General features: G+C 35.7%; 1 protein-coding gene across 1 annotated transcript in view; it reads left to right on the top strand.

Annotated features, from left to right (window-relative positions):
- The first annotated feature begins 434 nt into the window (after positions 1–434).
- Positions 435–19,798, top strand: part of HIBCH (3-hydroxyisobutyryl-CoA hydrolase) — a 77,739-nt gene continuing 58,375 nt past the window's right edge. Inside the window, exons 1-6 of the mRNA XM_077780263.1 lie at positions 435–545; positions 1,268–1,531; positions 2,533–2,550; positions 4,794–4,878; positions 7,577–7,657; positions 13,441–13,493. Coding sequence (XP_077636389.1) covers positions 435–545; positions 1,268–1,531; positions 2,533–2,550; positions 4,794–4,878; positions 7,577–7,657; positions 13,441–13,493 — 612 coding nt within the window. The remainder of the gene's footprint in view (positions 546–1,267; positions 1,532–2,532; positions 2,551–4,793; positions 4,879–7,576; positions 7,658–13,440; positions 13,494–19,798) is intronic.

Genomic DNA, 19,798 nt, shown 5'->3' on the forward strand with positions numbered 1-19,798 from the left:
CCTGAGACACAACAGCATAGAAATTAGGCCAGTTAATATCCCTGCAGTACCTCCAAGTGTACAAACGAAAGGAAGAGTCAAATGTCTCTCACTTTAAATCAAAAGCTAAAAATGATTAAGCTTAGTGAGGAGGGCATATCAAAAGCTCAGGTCAAAAGCTAGGCCTTTTGGACCAGTTAGCCAAGTTGTGAATGCAACAGAAAAGTTCTTGAAGGAAGTGAAAAGTGCTACTCCAGTGAACAAATGAATAAGAATGTGAAACACCCTTATTGCTGATAATGAGAAAGTTTTAGTTGGGATAGATCAGACCAGCTACAACATTTCCTTAGGTCAGACCTAATCCAGAATAAGGCCTTAACTCTGTTCAGTTCTATGAAGGCTGAGAGAGGTGAGGAAGCTACAGAAGAAAAGTTTGAAGTTAGCAGAAGTTAGTAATGGGGTTTAAAGAAAGCCATCTCTGTAATGTAAAGATGCAAGGTGAAGCAGAAAGTGCAGATGGCAAAGATGCAGCCAGTTATCTAGAAGGTCTAGCTAAGATAATGAAGGTGAGTATAATAAACAAGGTCTTCAATATTAGATGAAACAGCCTATTATTGGAAGAAGAGGTCATCTAGGACTTGCATAGTTAGAGAGAAGTCACTGGCTGCCTTCAGAGCTTCAAAGGATAGGCTGACTTTCTTGTTAGGGGCTAATGCAGCTGTTGACTTTAAGTTGAAGCTAATATTCATTGATCATTCTGAAAATCCTAGGGCCCTTAAGAATCCTGCTAAATCTATTCTTCTATGCTTTATAAATGGAACAACAAACCCTGGATGACAGCACAGCTGTTTACAACATAGTTAACTGAATATACATACACATACATACACACATAAAATGTAATATATTTTAATGTTTGTTTTTGAGAGAGCACAAGCATAAGAGGGACAGAGAGAGGGGAACAGAGGATCTGAAGCAGGCTCTGCTCTGGCAGCAGTGAGCCTGATGTGAGGCTTGAACTCTAGGACCAAGATCATAACCTGAGCTGAAGTTGGACACTCAACCAACTGAGCCATCCAGGTGTCCCCTGAATATTTTAAGTCTACCGTTGAAACCCACTGCTCAGAAGAAAAGATGCCTTTCAAAATACTGCTCATTGACAATGTACCTGGTTGCCCAAGAGCTCTGATGGAGCTTGCTAACACAGCATCTATCCTGCAGCCTTGGGTCAAGAGGTAATTTTGAATGTTCAAGTCTTACTGTTTAAGAAATACATTTCAAATATAAGGCTATAGCTGCCATAGAGATGGATTCCTTTGATGGATCTGGGCGGAGTAAATTGAAAACCTCCTGGAAAGGATTCACCATTCTAGATGTCATTAAGAACATCGTGATTCTTAAGAGGCCAAAAACTATCAACATTCATAGGAGTGAGAAGTTTATTCTAACCCTCATGGATGACTTTGATGGGTTCAAGACATCCGTGGAGGAAGTAACTGCAGATGTGATGGAAACAGAAGGCGACCTAGAATTAAAAGTGGAGCCTGAAGATGTGACTGAATTGTTGCACTCTTGTGGTCAAACTATGAAGGAGTTGCTTCTTATGGATAAGCAAAGAAAGTGGTTTCTTGAGATGGACTCTATTCCTGGTGAAAATATTGTGAAGATCGTTAGAATCACAACAAAGGATCAAGACTATTACATAAACATAGTAGATAAAGTAGCACCTTGAAGTTTGAGAGGATTGACTCTAATTTTGGACGTTCTGCTTTGGGCACACTGCTATCAAACAGCATTGCATGCTACAGAGAAATTGTGAAATGAAGAGTCATTCAATACAGCAAACTTGACTGTTGTCTTATTTTAAGAAATTGCCACATCCTCCCCAACCTTCACAACTTCCACCCTGATCAGTCAGCAGCCATCAATGTTGAGGCAAAACTCTCCACCAGCAAAGATTCTGACTCAAAGTACAGGTAATCATTAGTATTTATTAGCAAATTTTTTTTTCCCTTTGCACAGTGTCAGCTTTATTCAGTCATAAAGCAAGGTTAACCTAACTATCAAGCAGATTCAGGCTTCCACAAGTCAGAACTACGTGTTTAACTTGGCTTCTACAGTGTGGCCTCGTCTCTCTTTAGTTGTAGAGTTTGTTCTGTCAGCCTTCAGGTTGATTTCTGGGGTATATAGGATGAATTGATAATTTTCTAGTTGTGTTCATGGGACAAGATGAGCCTAGGGTCCTCCTATTCCACCACCATCTTTCTCTCAATAAATTACTTTTTAATTAAAGTGTGTACATTGTTTTTTCAGACATAATGCTATTCCACATGTAATAGACTACAGTATAGTATAAGTGTAACTGTTATATGCACCAAGACAAAAATCACTTGACTTTATTGCAGTAGTTGCTGTATTGTGGTGGTCTGGAGCTGAACTCACAGCATCTCTGAGGTATACCTGTCTATGGTTCGATATTGACTTGTGACAAAACCTTAATGAATTTCATCCTAAACTTAATCTTTTTTTTTTTTTTTTTTTTTTTTTACANAGATTTATCCACAACTAAAGGTTTGTAATTTCCTTAAAAAAATTATATGGACCCTTTAAAAAATGTATAGTAGGGGTACCTTGGTGGCTCAGTCAGTTGCGTGGCTAACTTCGGCTTAGGTCATGATCTTGGGCCCCATGAGTTCAAGCCCCATGTCAGGTTCCGTGCTGACTGCTTGGCCAGCCGATTCTTTTTTTAAAATTTCTTTCATAGTTTATTGTCAAGTTCGTTTCCATATAACACCCAGTGCTCATCCCAACAAGTGCCCTTCTCCATGCCCATCACCACCCCCATCCCTCACCCCTACCAGCCTCAGTTTGTTCTCAGTATTCAAGAGTCTCTTCATGTTTTGCCTCCCTCTCCCCAACTAATTTTCTCCTTCTCCTCCCCCATAGTCCTCTGTTAAGTTTCTCCTAATCCACCTATAAGTGAAAACATATGGTATCTGTCTCTGCCTGACTTATTTTGCTGAGCATAACACCTTCAAGTTCCATCCACGTTGCTACACATGGCCAGATTTCATTCTTTCTCATTGCCGTGTAGTATTCCATGGTATAGATAAACCACATCTTCTTGATCCATTCGTCCATTGATGGACACCTTGGCTCTTTCCATGTTTTGGCTATTGTTGAGAGTGCTGCTATGAACATTGGGATACATGTGCCCCTATATTGGCCAGCCTATTCTTAGAGAAGACCATAAGCTTTTCTATTCTAAGTGAACTGCATGGTACAATGGAAAAGCATGACTTCTAGTTGGACTACTTTGTTTGAAACTTGGATTTCTGTTTATTAACTGTTTAGCTTGGGAGTGTTCGTCTCTCTGTCCTCCATTTATCTCAGCTATGAAGTGGGGATTATAATATCTCACAGGATTATTATGAAGGTGTAGTGAAATGATGTACCTAATATGGGCAGCCACAAAGACCAATTCTTTTTTTTTTTTTTTTTTAATAGTTTATTGTCAAATTAGTTTCCACATAACACTCAGTGCTCATCCCCACAAGTGTCCTCCTCCATGCCCATCCCCACCTACCCCCACATCCATCAGTCCTCAGTTTTTGTCAACATTCAAGAGTCTCTCATGGTTTGCTTCTCTCCCTTTCCCCCACCATTTCCGCCCTTCTTCTCCCCCTTGTTCGTCCGTCAAGTTCCTCCTAATCCTCCTATACGTGCAAACATATGATATTTGTCCTTCTCTGCCTGACTTATTTCGCTCAGCATAACACCCTCAAGGTCCATCCATGTTGCTACACATGGCCAGATTTCATTGTTTCTCATTGCCATGGAGTATTCCATGGTATAGATAAACCACATCTTCTTGATCCATTCATCTGTTGATGGATGAATGGATTCTATCCAGGTTACTAGTTTCTTAATTTTTCATTTGATGAGTCTGTCTTCCATTTTCTTGTGTCCATTTGGGGCACCTTATAATATGTCTTTAAATGTAATAAAAAGAAATAAACCTAAGTATTTCAGGTTGGAGTGGTCCAGAGTGGAAGAAAGTAGAAACTTCCATGTTAGGCTACCATATTTCTATTAATGTAGTCTAATATTGCACTAGGCTTTTGAACAACCCCATCCATCCAGCTACATCTCTTCCTTGTGTGTTTATATTTTTATTCTCAAATGTAGAATTTATAGAGCTCCTATTAATTTTTGTCTTTGGTTAACTAATGATTTAGTGTATTTAGTCTTTTGAATTTCCATTGGCTCTTGATTCTTTCATCCTGCTTATTACTTGCCCCTACTGACCTCAAATCACTTCAAGATTTGATTAGTAGAAGTAGTTTTACTCTATTGCTTATAAATTTGTCAGTAGGTTGGAGCCCTATTGTGATATCACCACAATAGAAAAGTTCTTGTTTTTTTATCAACAGTCTTTGGACTGATTTGTTCACCAGATTTATAAGCTTCTGGAGTGTATATTTAAGCCCATGTTTTTTCATCTTGGTCTCAAAGTTTTCATGGCAAAGATTTCCTCAGATAATATCGTACAATTTGGATCACAAAGTGTATTCATCTAGCAAGTTGGTTGGAATAGTCTTCAATTTCTGATTTATGTCAGAAAAGAAAATGAAATTGGGATCTATTCTTTTGGATATACTTTATAAAGCTTTTATTTTATATGTATTGACATCTATCTATCTATCTATACACATATACCTATGTATGTATATGTGTATATATATGCATATAGATTTTTTAAATGAGTTTGCATTTATAATATACTTTTTCCATCTTCTTTTACATTTAAACAGAATTGGGAACAAGATCCTGAAACTTTCCTGATTATTATAAAAGGAGCTGGCGGAAAGGCTTTCTGTTCTGGGGGTGATATCAGAGGTAAAAATTTTTTCCTCCACTTAACCTAAATGCTTTTTGCCCCACATAGAACTGATAAAATGAAGGAAAATTTTGTATTACTTCATAATTTGCTTTACTTAGAATTTTTTTTTATAATGACTTAGCTTTTGTAGTTAATATTAGAAAAATGAGAATAGCATTTTTTAAACTATATATGTCCCCTTCATATCCAGTCTCTCCCTAAATCATCCTAAACAAAATGTACAGTTATGGTATGTGTTTCCACTTTTTATTTTAGATTAGCTAATATTCAGCAGTTCAATTTGTTCTATAACCTGACAATCTGGCCACGTTGAGTGAATTGTCATTATCCAAATATGACATTCTTTCACATATTTCCTTGACTATGCCTGTGCTTTTCCCCAGTTCATGGTCCCAAAGCAGGAATGTACTTAATTATAGAATTTATTCTATTGTCAATATATTTTTATAGATGTTTAAACATGTTGAGATGAGATAAAAAGATTAATTCTCCTTTCTAATTCCCTAGGTCAGTCTGTCTGTATACATTTAACTATTAAAGGCAAAAGAGCGAAGAAATGTTTATTCTCAGGATCAAAGTCATGTACTTATTATCACTACTGGTTGTCAGTAATTCATATATACTGAAAACTGTTTTTACGTTTTGTAATGAAATTGGTAGAGTTCATGGATAGTATTTTTTTTCCCTTGAGTTTTTATCTTGTGTGTGTGTGTGTTGTGTATTTTATTTATTTATTTATTTTTGTATTCTGTTAAGGCAGTACTGTTTGGGTTGATCTATTTACCAAAGTTACAAGTTTATGTAGACTATTATATTTGGAATAGGAAGAAACAAGCTTGATTTAGGACATAATTTTAGAAACCTATCAAATTTAAAGTAACTTGAGTCTTAAAATTTCAGTTGCTTAGATAGATTTGTTAACTGAATTGTGTTTGAATTTATTGTTTTACCCACAACATGAATATATTTAAAATATTGTTTGTCAGCATGGAGCTAACCTTTATTCTGGAGTTGGGGCTATGATCTTGTTAGTTTACAGATGGGTAGAGCCTTATGTATTGTTTTTTGCTTCTTCTGACTGTGAGCTATTTTTACATACAGGTCAAACTTTATATTGATATTTTGAACTACAGTAACAAATTACAAACTTAATTTATGTGTATAATGAAGTGGTCTTTAATTCAAGGAAATTTAGTTGCTTTAAAGATATTTATTTAGTCCAAGGTCGTAAGTGGGCACTCAGAAAAATAATTTTTTTAATGCTATTCTTTAAGTTTAACTTCTGTGGAATTAATTGATTAGAATAAGATAAAGAGGAAATCAAAGATTTTTGATGTAAAAGAGCTTCATTCCACAGACAATATAATTTGTACTTTTGTCCTTTTAGAATTGCTAAATAATGGTAAGAACTGAAAAGAAACCATAGATGAGGGTTTAGGGGGCATGCATATATCAGTGAAATCCTATTAATAACAAAAATAGACACCAATGCTTTCTTTTAAAAACGAGGAAAAGAAGTCAATATGTGAAACATTTTGAAAGAAAATATATCAGTTTTCGAGAATTAGTCTAAATGTCTGTAATCAACAATTTTTATGTAACTCTTTCCCATAGAGGAAATACGTTTATATTTTAATTTGTATTTTAATAGATAATTCTCATAAGGGGTACCTAGGTGGCTCACTCGTTTGAGCGTCTGACTTCATCTCAGGTCAGGATCTCACCATTCCCAAGTTTGAGCCCCCCATAGGGCTCTGTGCTGACACCTCAGAGCCTGAAGCCTGTTTCAGATCCTGTGTCTCCCTCCCTCTCTCTGTCCCTCCCCTGCTTGTGCTCTGTCACAAGCTCTGTGTCTCTCAAAAGTAAATTAAAAAGACATTAAAAAAAAAAAGACTTAAAGACAGGAAAGGCATATGATCTTGCAGTATATGGAAGAGAATGGTTTGGTAGTAGTCTTAACATTGACAGGAGTAGGAATACAGTAGATGCTCAATGAGTGTTTCATGGTGAAATGAATGTGGCAGAAATATTTAACTAGACAGAATATATTGTACTGTGTGTGTGTGAGTACACACATGCACACATATGCTTATATTTCTCTGTGTGTATAGTGTACTTTGTGTTAAGATATATTACCATTGGAGATACATATCCAACAAATGTTTATTTGGGTGCTATAGAAAATAGAAGAAAATGGTAGCAATATATAAGCTCTAAATTAGGTATAGCACTTTGTAAGAAATTCTTAAGAATTTTTGCCTTGACTTTTGACTTTAGAATATGAATCTGGGGCTAACTGTGTCTGTGGCAAGGGCACTTCCAAACTTTAACAAACCATTCTAGAGTTTCCCCTGGTACTTAATGTCACAATATTTTTTTAAAAATTATTTTTATTGTTTATTTTTGAGAGAGACAGAGTGTGAGTGGAAGAGGGGCAGAGGAAGAGAGGGAGACACAGAATCTGAAGCAGGCTCCAGGTTCTGAGCCGTCAGCATAGAGCCTGACTCGGGGCTCGAACTCACGAGCTGTGAGTTCATGACCCGAGCCGAAGTTGGATGCTTAACTGACTGAACCACCCAGGCACCCCAATATCACAATATTTTAAGTTTATTTTCTTTGACTACGTTAACTAGAAAGCACTTTTTAAAAAAAGTTGTAATCCTTTTTCCTTTTTTGTTGTTTTTTTTTTGGTAGAGCTCTCAGAAGCCAGAAACGCAAACCAGAAGGTGGCTCAAGATCTCTTTAGAGAAGAATATACCCTGAACTATGCCATTGGTATGTATACTCCTCTGAGAGCTTTATAAACAGAATCAACAAATGAGCTACAGTGTCACTTGTTAAAGATATAATCAATAGACATTGTTATTGCTCTTTTATAGACTATATATCAGGCATAAATAAAGCTGATTAAACTATTCTGACTGCTCATTCCAGAATAATTCATACTTTAATATTAGTAAGCTATACTTAATTATTGTATGTCCTACAATCAATATGAAAACATGGATTCTGATTGTATGGCCGGCTTTCTTAGAAAACAAAAAACTTGGGCCTCGGTTTTCTCTGTAAAATTAAGTACCATTTTCTAATTCTTCAGGAACTCTGGGATGAAAATACCTTTATAAAGTTGATGTTCCAGGTTTCATTGTAAGTGAAGCAGTACTTTCATCACACATGGGTTTCAAATGTTAAGCTGCAGGGAATAATATAATAAATCGTTGTGTACCCACCAGCTAGAATGAACAGACATTAATATTTTATTTTTGCTTGATGTTTTAAGATTTATTTAAAAGAAATAAAATACTACGTGTTTTAAACTTCTGCTTTAGTTGGCTTTGTTGCTTTCCTCAGTGTCATTTTTTTCTCTCCCCAGAAGCAACCATTATTTCTCCTCAATAAGCAACCATTGTCATTAATTTTTGGTGTATCCTACTAGACCATACTTAATATTTATACTCTATGAACAAAAGCAGTATTACTTTGTGAGTTTGAAATTTATACAAGTAACATCTTATTATGTATACCACTGTATCGGTTGTTTTTAATAACATGGATTGAAACGGTTCCATAGTGGTCTGTATTATGAAGGTATCCCGCATTGCTTTCCTGTTCTACATTAATTGATATTTTAGGTTATTCCAAATTTTTACTAATATAGATTGTTACATATGTCCCCTTAGTGTCTATATACAAAAGTTTCTATAGGAATAATAGAAGCACAATGGATGGATCATAGTTTATAGGTCTTCAGTTGTTTCCAGACTCTTCTCTACAGTACTTTATTTTTCTGCATGTCCTTTCCATCATTTTTTGTGTTAAACTTTGCATGTCTAATATCTTACTGTGGCTTTAATTTGTATTTCATTGCATATTGGTGAGATAGAAGGTGTTTTCTTATGCTAAGTAATCATTTAGATTTTCTTTTCAGTGTCATCCTTTGTTCATCTTTCTGTTAGATTGTCTTTTTCCTACTGATTGTGTAGGTCTTTATGTGTTCTGGATTCCTCATTTTTGTAGAGTATACGTACCACAAGAATACTTCTTTCTGTCGGCTACTTTAGGTCATTTTTTGGTATACCCAAGTTTTTATTTGATTAGTTGAAATGTATCTATTCTTTTCCTATATGATTTATGCTTTTTTTGCATAAAAAACATGTAATAACACTGAGGTTATTAAGATGTTCTCATATTTTCTTCTAATAGTTTCAATATTTCGTTTCTTTATACTCTAAGTCTTTAATGTACTTGGAATAGTTCTTTGCATGTTACATCATTTAACTTTTAATTTTCACCTAGAAAGCCAGATGTCGTAATGCCTTTTATTTGTAACGTCCATGCCTTTTTCACTGATGTTAAGATACCTCTGTCATGTATCAAGTTCTTATATGTGACCTGGTCTGTTTCTGGACTACTTTGTTCAGTGGCCTGTTTGTAAGTATGATGAAACTACAATGTCACAATTATCACAGCTGTAAGATATGTTTATATCTAGTAGTATAAATTGCCTTTGTTTTCTTTTAGAACTGTCCTGGCTACACTTAGTCTTTTGATCTTCCATATGAATTGTCGAATTTTATTTTGTCTGGCTCTGCAGAAGATTCCATTGAGGTTTTGATATTGGGATGACAATTATAGATTAGGGTGAATTGACATCTTTCGTGTTGAGTCTTCCCATCTATGCACATGGCATATCTCTCTATGCACACATAAAAACTTGTGGAGTTACAGTATATATACCATGAATCTCACCCATTTCAAAATAATTCAGTAACTTTTAGTGAACTTGCATAACTATCACCTTAAACCAATTTGGAACTCTTCATCAGATTTGACTTTTTATATCCTTGAATAATGTTTTGTAACTTGATTCATAAAGATTTTCCTACCCTTTTTTCTTTAAGTTTTATTCTTAGGTAGCTTACCTTTTTGTTGCTACATTTAGTTGTAATTTTACTGTTAAATTTTGTAATATATTATCTTTGGCATATTGAAGTGATTTAGATTTTAAATTTGGTTCTTATATCCAGCAACCTTGCTGAAATTTGTTATTCTAATGATATTTCTATAGATTCTCTTGGCTTTTCTACATAGACAGTTATACCATCTGCACATAATTTTTTTTTTATCTCTGTCTTTACAGTTTTTATATTATGACTTCTCCTATATTTTGGGGTAGGACCTCTGTTATAATGTTGAATGATTGTATGTTGTCTTATTTCTGATGTCCATGGGAAGGCTTCTATAATTTTAATTTTCAGTATTATCTTTTTGTAGATAACTTTTTTACCAGGTTATAGATGTTACTTCTATTGCAAATTTGTTAGGGGTGTTTTGATTTTTTGTGCAGCTGTAGTGGTGGTACTTATTATCTGGTGTTTGAGCATCCTTTCTTTGGCTTTTTCTCTTCCTCTCCTGGAAGGAATTGACTTCCTGGCATAGCAGATGGTTTTTCTAGTCATGTTTGGCAAATCTAATAGCTCTTCCTAGCATGAGCTTTTATGCAGGTAGTCCATTTCATAGGCCATTTGGCCTAGAGTTTATTTCTTTAATTTTTTTTAATGTTTATTTTTGAGACACAGAGTATGAGTGGGGGAGGGGCAGAGAGAGAGGGAAACACAAAATCCACAGCAGGCTCTAGACTCTGAGCTGTCAGCACATATCCTGACGTGGGACTCAAACCCACAAACTGTGAAATCATGACCTGAGCCTGAGTCGGAAATTTAACTAAGCCACCCAAGCACCCTTAGAATTTCTTTCTGACTCAGAATAAATACATGTTCATTCACAATTATTAGCTGTAGCTTCTCCTCAGCTGTTGATTTTGAGTTTGTTCTGACACTGATGGATTTCCTTTGGCTACGAACTCAGATGTACATTAAAAAATGTTTTTCCTAGAATTTTCTGTATCTTTAAAGTAGGAGTGGGGAAAAGAGGCTATTTCTTGATTTAGCTCCATGAGCCAGATTTAATGGACATATCTCACTTCCTTAAGGCTAAAATTCTATATGTCATATTTACTTAGAATAGCTTACTCATTTTGAAAATTTATACCAGTGATATCCAATAGGACTTTTCTGCAGTGATGAAAATATTCTGTGTCTGTGTTGTCCAGTGTGATTGCTACTAACCACATGTGGCTAATGAGAACTTGAAATGGGACTAGTGTCAGCAAGAAACTGAATTTTAAATTTTACTTAACTGTAATTAAGTTTAATTTCAATAGCTACATTTGGCTAGTGGCTACTATATTAGTGCAGTTCTGTACTAAATAAAAGGAGATGGGAGAAAGCTTTGAAGAAATTTGGTAAAAAAAAATATACAGGAAGAAAGCCTTCAAGTTTTAATTTCTATACATTATAGTGACCTATTTTAGTTAATAAGGAATTTGACAGATTTTGGCTTTATGCATTGCATCAATTAGCTTCTAATTTTTTGTATCTGAAATACATATATCTGTAGCTGAAATGGGAGGGATCATGTATCTCCATCTCAATAGAGACATTTCTTTCCATAGTTTCTAGGGAATTATAGTTTCCTAGGGAAGTACAGTTCAAGATTGAAGGGAATTTTAGCTTAAGACAAGGCTATGGAAGTCCTTGCAAATATAAAACTAGAATGTAACTGATTCTAGAATTGTGCTTTGGTGGTTCATTTGGCAAATTGGAAATATTTACAGAACTGCTAGATGTGTTAAAACTGTAGTTTTATCCTGCTACATTACATGGAATATTTCTCAGCCATAAAAAAGAATGAGATCTTGCTATCTGTGACAATATGGATATGGTATTAGAAGGTATTTTGCTAGAAGAAAAAAGAGAAAGATATATCCATATGATTTCACTTCTGTGTGGAATCTAAAAAACAAATGAATAAACAAGCAGCAGAAACAGACCCATAAATACAGAGAACAAACTGATGGTTGCCAGAGGTAAAGAGGGTGGAGGCATGGGTAAAATGGGTGAAGTAGGGAGCGAGTGATAACAGCCTTCCAGTTATGGAATGAATAAGTCACAAGAATAAAAGGTACATAGGGAATATAGTCAATGATATTGTAGTGGCATTGCATGATGAGAGGTGGTAGCTACAGTTGTGGTGACCATAGTATAATATATATAAACTTGTTGAATCACTATGTATTACACATGGAAATAATGTAATATTGTATGTTGACTATCCTTCCATCAAAAAGAAAAAAATAAAGTCCAAAACAGAAACCAAAATAACTGAAGTTTTTTTCATGGTCTTCAGTAAGGAAGTAATATTGGCAACAAGCTGTATCAGAAGCTCAGTGATTTGCATTTTTGTTATTTTATAAGTAACTCCCCCTCTCAGAGGAAAAAGAAAAAAGGGAAAGGAATAGAGTAAAATTTTGCAGAATTTTTGAGCTAAAAGGAACTTCTGAGGCCATGTATTCTCATTGTTTAATTTTTTTTTAACGTTTTATTCTGAGAGAGAGAGACAGCATGAGCAGGAGAGAGTCAGAGAGAGAGAGGGAGAACAGAATCCGAAACAGGCTTCAGGCTCTGAGCTGTCAGCACAGAGTCTGACGCAGAGATCAAACCCACGAACTGTGAGATCATGACCTGAGCTGAAGTTGGACGCTTAACTGACTGAGCCACGCAAGCACCTCACTCATTGTTTAATAGATGAGGAAACTTACCTGTGTATCACATACACATATATGATATGCACATATATATTAATTTGTGTGTTTGTGTATATATATGTGTATATATACCTAATGCTATATATATGTTGAATTGCCAAGATGTATGTATGACATCTAATGCCAGTATATATATTGAATATAGTTGAATATAGTTAATGACAAAGCTGAAACCTGAATCTGAGTCTTCTAACTCCCAGTCCTTGTTTTTTAACAGTATGCTGCACCTCTCTTTGTATCCAAATACTTTAGGTGTATTGAAAACAAATTATATTCCTTCAAATATGACTGTGTACATAAGCAGCCATGGTTTAGAAAGTAAATCTTAATTAAATTTTTCAGTGGCTGAGCTATAAAAGGCTTTCATTTTGTTTCAAATTGAAGTGTTGAGTTGCTAAATGACAATAGAGGATCAGGATTGTGTAGAAATTGACATTTTGAAAACATATTTTATAAGCCATATATTTAGCTCCTTTGGTATTTCTTGTAAAACTTTCCTAGGAAAATATTCAGAGTTAATGCAACCTGAGATTTTTGAAAAAGAGAATGTGTTTTATTTTTATTTATTTATTCATTTTTTTAAATGTTTATTTATTTCTAGGAGACAGAGAGAGAGACAGCGTGAGCAGGGGAGGGTCAGAGAGAGAGGGAGTCACAGACTGAAACAGGCTCCAGGCTCTGAGCTGGCAGTCAGCACAGAGCCTGACGCGGGGCTCGAACCCACGAACCATGAGATCATGACCTAAGCGAAAGTCGGACGCTTAACCAACTAAGCCACCCAGGCACCCCATATTTTTATTTATTTTTTAAAATAGTTTATTGTCAAGTTGGTTTCCATATAAAGTGAATGTGTTTTAAACATTGTAACTAATTATAGCTTCCTTTCTTTTAGGTTCTTGCCAGAAACCATATGTTGCACTTATTCATGGAATTACAATGGGTGGGGTGAGTAGATGATTTTACACTCATTATTGATCTGTGATTTTATTAAAAATAAGTTAATCATTAATAATCAGAAGTGAGATGCAGAATTCATTGAAACAAAATCATGTTTAGATTTTGGAGCTTTCTAGGTTTGGGATATAATATTTGCATATAACACTTTCAGAATTATCTGCACCCAAAAGAATATTTTCCTAATTATGTTATATACTGTTTTAGCAGTATATTGCTTGAATTAGCAATATTTTTAAACTAACAGAACAGATTGAATTTTTTATGGTGGTTGTTACATACAGCATTTTTTCTACGTAAAAATATTCCAATAGCTTAGAAAAGCAATGGAATGTTAAGGTTTTCTTAGACTGAGTTGTGGGGATGTTTGCCTAAATTGTATCAATTGCACAAAATCTCACCTCAAGAGTGAAAGTGTTTGGGTACTTTATGAAGGTTCTGAAACTGGGTTATCAGTTGCAAATATTTATTTTCGGTCTATGCAATTACATAGAAGTCTTAAATGTTTCTGGCCTTGAATAACTTGTAAAAACATGAAATAATTACAGAAAAAGTGGAAAATTGCATGGCACTAGCTATACCAAAGAGAAGCCTTTAAGAAAGTGAGAGGTCAGAATGAACCTTTAGGTCAGGATAAGATAGGATTTGAAGTAGGAGGCCAATGGGCAGAATTTCAAAGATTCCATATTCAGTGTTTCAGAGATTTAGTCTTTGGGAACAGAAGAAGTTCCCCTCTTTTTCTGGTAGAACCAAACTAAATAAAGCCTCTTGGGCACTGGGAATTAGATCTTGCACAACAGTTAGGGAAGGGAATCTACTAGCAGCTGTGATTAGAAGGTAGGATCAAGGGGCAACGTGTACTTCTTGGCTTGTTGGCAGTTCCTGAGCATCGGTTGATCCTGCTTTCTTTGTCAAAGTACTGAGGGAAAATCCCTGAAAAAATACTGCAGAATAAAGGGAAAGAAAATAATGGAAATGTTAAAGGAACTGTTGCTCTGTGAATGTGGGAGGAACCAGGAAAAAAATGAAAATGAAAAAATATCGGGCGTACTTGCTAACATGTAAGGAGATCAAGCTCCCATAAAATAGGAAAGACAGCCCTGCAGGAGACGACAGGGTCAGAAGAAAGGGCCACGGGCAACATAAGGAAAAGTGATTGGACAAGCAGAACCAGCATTCACCTAGGACGATAGATTAGGAGTTGAATTTAATTGTACAGATAATGAAGCTGTACCTAGGAAGCACAAACTTGAAAACCTCTTACCAAGAAAGGACAAGGATGAAAATGATGAGAAGAAAAATTTTGAGGTAATGAATTGGAGAGAAGGATACTGGGAGCCCAGCAGAGGAATGATAGATATTTCACAGAAACTAAATCAAACACTTGGAACAAAAATAATGGTCAGATGTAAAGATGACTTTGTTTTATTTAATTAAAAACAAAAACCTCTCAAACCTGCAATATGTATAATTAAGGGAAACAGTGTTTCAAATAAAACCAATGCAAAGAGATCCACATCTAGATACAAGCTCAGGTAATTTTTTCTAAATTACAAGCTTTAAGGAAAACAAAACAAAACCCTACAGGTGTTCAGGCCAGGAGTGGGGGTGAAGGAGTAGTAAATACAGGATTCTCACTCTCCCTTTCTCTTTGAGAGTATTTCCTAGTCCAAGTAATCCTAGGACTAGGTTCTGTTCTAAATCAGTTGACTGCCTTCACTCAGAAACAAAAAAGATTTAAATTACCATGTGTATACCTTGTATATACTTTTGTTTTGGGAATGTATATTTTGCTTATTTACAGAATTTAAATAGTTTTAGAAACCTAGAGGGGGATAGTGGCCCTGGGTGGCTTTGTCAGTTAAGCCTCTGATTCTGGATTTCAGTTCAGGTCATGATGTCCTGTGGGATGGAGCTAAGAAACATAAATCGTTCTGGTTTCAGACTTTGTTATATAAGTGCCAGAAGTCAATGGATTAAGGAATTTGTGAAGTAAAGTCATAAAGACAGAGTTTTCTACCCAACCAAGTTGTCATTTGGTATAATTGTGAAAGAAAAATATTTTCAGAAGTAAATGAAAGGGCTTGAAAATATATTGCTGACATGCCATTGCTGAAAAGTTTCAATAAATATTTGGTCTAGTTGACCAAGAGATCACTCAAATTTAGTAACATGAGACTAATTTTGGTATGAAAGGATTGGTAAACTGCTGTTTTGTACTACCAGTGGACAGAAATTCCATGTTTTCTTGGGAGCCTGAAAATTATTGCTGTAGCATACTACGTCTTAGTGAATCAACTGTGCCTTTGGCCTCCATGACATGTATTGGTTGGTACAGTGTTTGCATATGTTCCTATGTATGGTACAGTCAAGAATACTTCATTTATTTCTAAACAGAAGACTGTAGTAGTCTTCATAGCAAGTAGTAAAACATAGCAAGATAATGTTTTGAATAGAGGGAGTAAGAGTAATGCTGCTTCTTTCTTCACGTTTGTTTTCTGCATTTACTTTAATGAGTACGAATGACTTTCAAAATGAAAATATACTTTACATCGGCTTTAATGAGAATACCACCAGAGAATTAATGGTTTTCAAAGAGTTATTTCCATACCAGCTGTACCAGTAGCATTTAGGAATTTGTTAGAAATACACAATCTGGACCTTGGGTGGCTCAGTCCGCTGAGCGTCCAACTTCAGCTCAGGTCATGATCTCGTGGTTTGTGAGTTCAAGCCCTGCGTTGGGCTCTGTGCTGACAACTTGGAGCCTGGAGCCTGCTTCAGATTCTGTGTCTCCCTCCCTCTCTGTCCCTCCCCTGCTTGCACTCTGTCTTTCAAAAATAAACAAATGTTAAAAAAAAAAAAAAGAAAACACATTCTGTGGTCCTACCCCACTTTAAGGGTGGTGCCCAGCAGTCTGTTTCAACAAGTCCTCCAAGTGATTCTGGATCATATAAGGTGTGAAAACCAATGCTACAAGGCATCCATTGTATGTAATGAATTAGCATCTCTCTTATTTCTTTCCCGTGTTTCTAGAATGGGACCAGTTATGCACCGTCCTTGGGAAAACTGACAATAGTTAAGTCATGAGGAATCCCTCAATAAGCAAAGTCCTTTTTTTTTTTTTTTTTAAATGTTTTATTTATTTCTAGGAAAGAGAGAGAGAGAGAGACAGTGTGAGCAGGGGAGGGTCAGAGAGAGAGGGAGACACAGACTCTGAAACAGGCTCCAGGCTCTGAGCTGGCAGTCAGCACAGAGCCCGACGCGGGGCTCAAACCCACGAACCACGAGATCATGACCTGAGCAAAAGTCGGACGCTCAACCTACTAAGCCACCCAGGCGCCCTGCAAAGTCCTTTTTATATTATGTACTGTCAGCCCCCTCTCATTGCTCCAAAAGAGTCCAACAACCCCTGTGTATCTTTTGTCCCATCATGTCTGTCTGCCTACCTGCCTCATCTATACTCCATATGTAATTCATTCTTCAATACTGAAGTTCAAACCTATTTTTTGACAGCCCTAAATACTGCTTTGATTAAATGTGATTTCTTCCTCCAATCCCTCTGTATTCAATCTGTACTCGAAATTTGGTATTTATACTTAAATTATTATGAAATATGCCCAAACATATTAGATGGTCTGTAAGGGCAAAGGCTATATGCCCTCCTTTTTTTTTTTTTTAACCTTCTCAACAACTAGAAATGTATAGTATGTATTTAATTGTTTTAATTGTTTAATAAATTATAGTTTATTTTTATAAACTGTATTTTAATAAATATTTAACAAAATTGTTTAATAAACAACTTAGTTGTTTATTAAAACTCTAAATAATGAACATCTTGTATAGCCTTGGAAAATGTAAAAATTACAGATTGGAAGTGAACTAGTTCTTTTTTTTTATAATGGTATTTTGAATATATGTTGGTTTTGAAGGCTAACTTTTCATGTCTAATTCTAACTGTGCTTAATCTAAGACTCTTAGTGAACTCTAGGTTTTGAAAATGTAATCCTCTAGATACTGGCTTTCAACCTTGGCTACATTTTAGAATCACTTGGGAGTCTTAAGAATCCCAGTGCCCAGACTTTACTCACCTCACAGAACAATTAAATCAGATACTGGAATGGGACCCAGGTATTTTTTGTAAGGTTTATTTTATTATTTATTTTAGGAGAGAGCACACATGTATGTGCGAATGGGGAGGAACAGGGAGCCAAGCAGGTTCTGTGCTATCATCACAGAGCCCCATGTGGGGCTTGATCTCACCAACCATGAGATCATGACCTGAGCCAAAATCAAGAGCCAGCCAGAAGCTCAACCAGCTGAGCTGCCTAAGTGCCCCATACACGTTTTATTTATTTATTTATGTTTTTGTTTTTTTAATGCTTATTTATTTTGAGAGAGAGAGAGATCCCAAGCAGGCCCTGCACAAGTCAGTGCAGAGACTGACACAAGGCTTGATCTTATGAACCATGAGATTATGACCTGAGCCAGGATTAAGAGTTTGCTGCTTAAGCGGCTGAGCCATCCAGGTGCCCCAGGACCCAGGTAGTTTTAAAGCTCCTTGGTAATCCCAATGTGTAGTTAAGGTTATAAACTGCTAATCTACTAGTGCTTCTTTTTTAAATGTTTATTTTTGAGACAGACACAATGAGAATAGGGAAGAGGCAGAGAGAGAGGGAGACGCAGAATCTGAAGCAGGCTCCAGGCCCTGATCTGTCAGCACAGAGCCCAATGCGACTCGAACTCACGAATGTTGAGATCATGACCTGAGCTAAAGTTGTCTGCTTAACCAACTGAGCCACCCAGGCCTACCTACTAGGGATTCTTAACTAGTGTGTGGTTCAGTGTTACCTGTGAACCTTTTGCAAAATCCCCAGGGACAGTGGTTCTCACAGGTTAGCTTCTATCAGAATCACTTGGAGAGCTTATTATAACACAGACTCCTGCTACCCTCATTCCAATTTAGTCAGTTTGAAGTGTGGCCCAAGAGTTTGCATTCTAACAAGTTCCCAGATAAGATTGCTTCCGATCGTGGGCGTGATCGGAACCACTGCCACAAGGTGTTGACAGCATGTAGTTTATTACTCAAATAGCTTTTATTTTCAGAATTGTTAGTACAATTTTAGTATTTTATATGATTGTTTAATATAAATATATTTTAAATCCTATTATAGAATAGTGTAGAGTAAGATAGAGCAAATATGGCTTAAGGTGTACAAATAGTAATTATTTGTTTTTATCTTGATACTGATCAATAAATTGTTTCTTATAAGACAAGAATTTTGTTAAGAACACTTGAATAATCCAAAAGATGGCACCATAGAGCATGCTTTTGTTTTTGTTTATTTCTTCTTACTATAAAAACTGTTTTTTTCCGTCAAGGAAGGTAACAGTTTTACTTTCTTATGTTCTCTATCATGAGGAGTAAGTAGCATGGCACTTTGTAGAAGGGATGGCTATATTCCATTATGTTTTAAATTTCAGAAATTTGAAACTTTACTCTATATTTTAGTCTGTGGTAAAATAAAAAATGAATGCTTGCTAAGTACTTTTTCACTCAGTAGCTCAAAATTGTTTATGATTATATCATTCCAGTGTTCTTGCAATGGATTAACAATTTTTTTTCTTACGAGCGATTTGAAAGAAAAGGATTCTGTTTCCCTGAAAGACATATTTTTAAAAAAAAATTTTATGTTTTTATTTTATTTTTGAGAGACAGAGTGGGAGTGGGGAAGAGGCAGAGAGACAGAGGGAAACACAATCTGAAGCAGGCTTCAGGTTCTGAGCTGTTGGTGCAAAGCCTGAAATGGGGCTCAAACTCATGGACCTGAGCCAAAGTTGGACACTTAACCAACTGAGCCACCCAGGTGCCCCCTCAGAAAGGCATATTTTTAATTCCTCTTTTCTTTAAACATCTAAATTCATTTTTTCACATTAATATATATAGAAAGGAAAATGCCTAAAAGTCATTTGATTAATTAATGCCTATTAATTTTAAGTAGATACAGAACAGAGAAAAATCTTTAAATTTTTCCCTGTATGTGTGGTTCTATCCCCATTTCCCTCTCAACTGAACTGGATTTAAAGAACTTTCAAATTTCTTCCTTCCTTCTTTTTTTCTCCTTTTCTCCATTCCTTCTTTTCTTTTCTCTTCCCACGATACATTTTATAATAGAAATAAAGTTCACCACCCCCCGCCCCCCCAACTCAAAATATGGCGCAGTATGGTATTGTTGTATCTCTCAGAGTGTCCTAAGATGCTGCTAACAAAAGGCTTTATGATCAGTATTACTGGAGGC

This window comes from Crocuta crocuta, unplaced genomic scaffold (genome assembly GCF_008692635.1).
Source record: "Crocuta crocuta isolate KB4526 unplaced genomic scaffold, BGI_CrCroc_1.0 scaffold38, whole genome shotgun sequence".
Classification (NCBI taxonomy): Eukaryota; Metazoa; Chordata; class Mammalia; order Carnivora; family Hyaenidae; genus Crocuta; species Crocuta crocuta.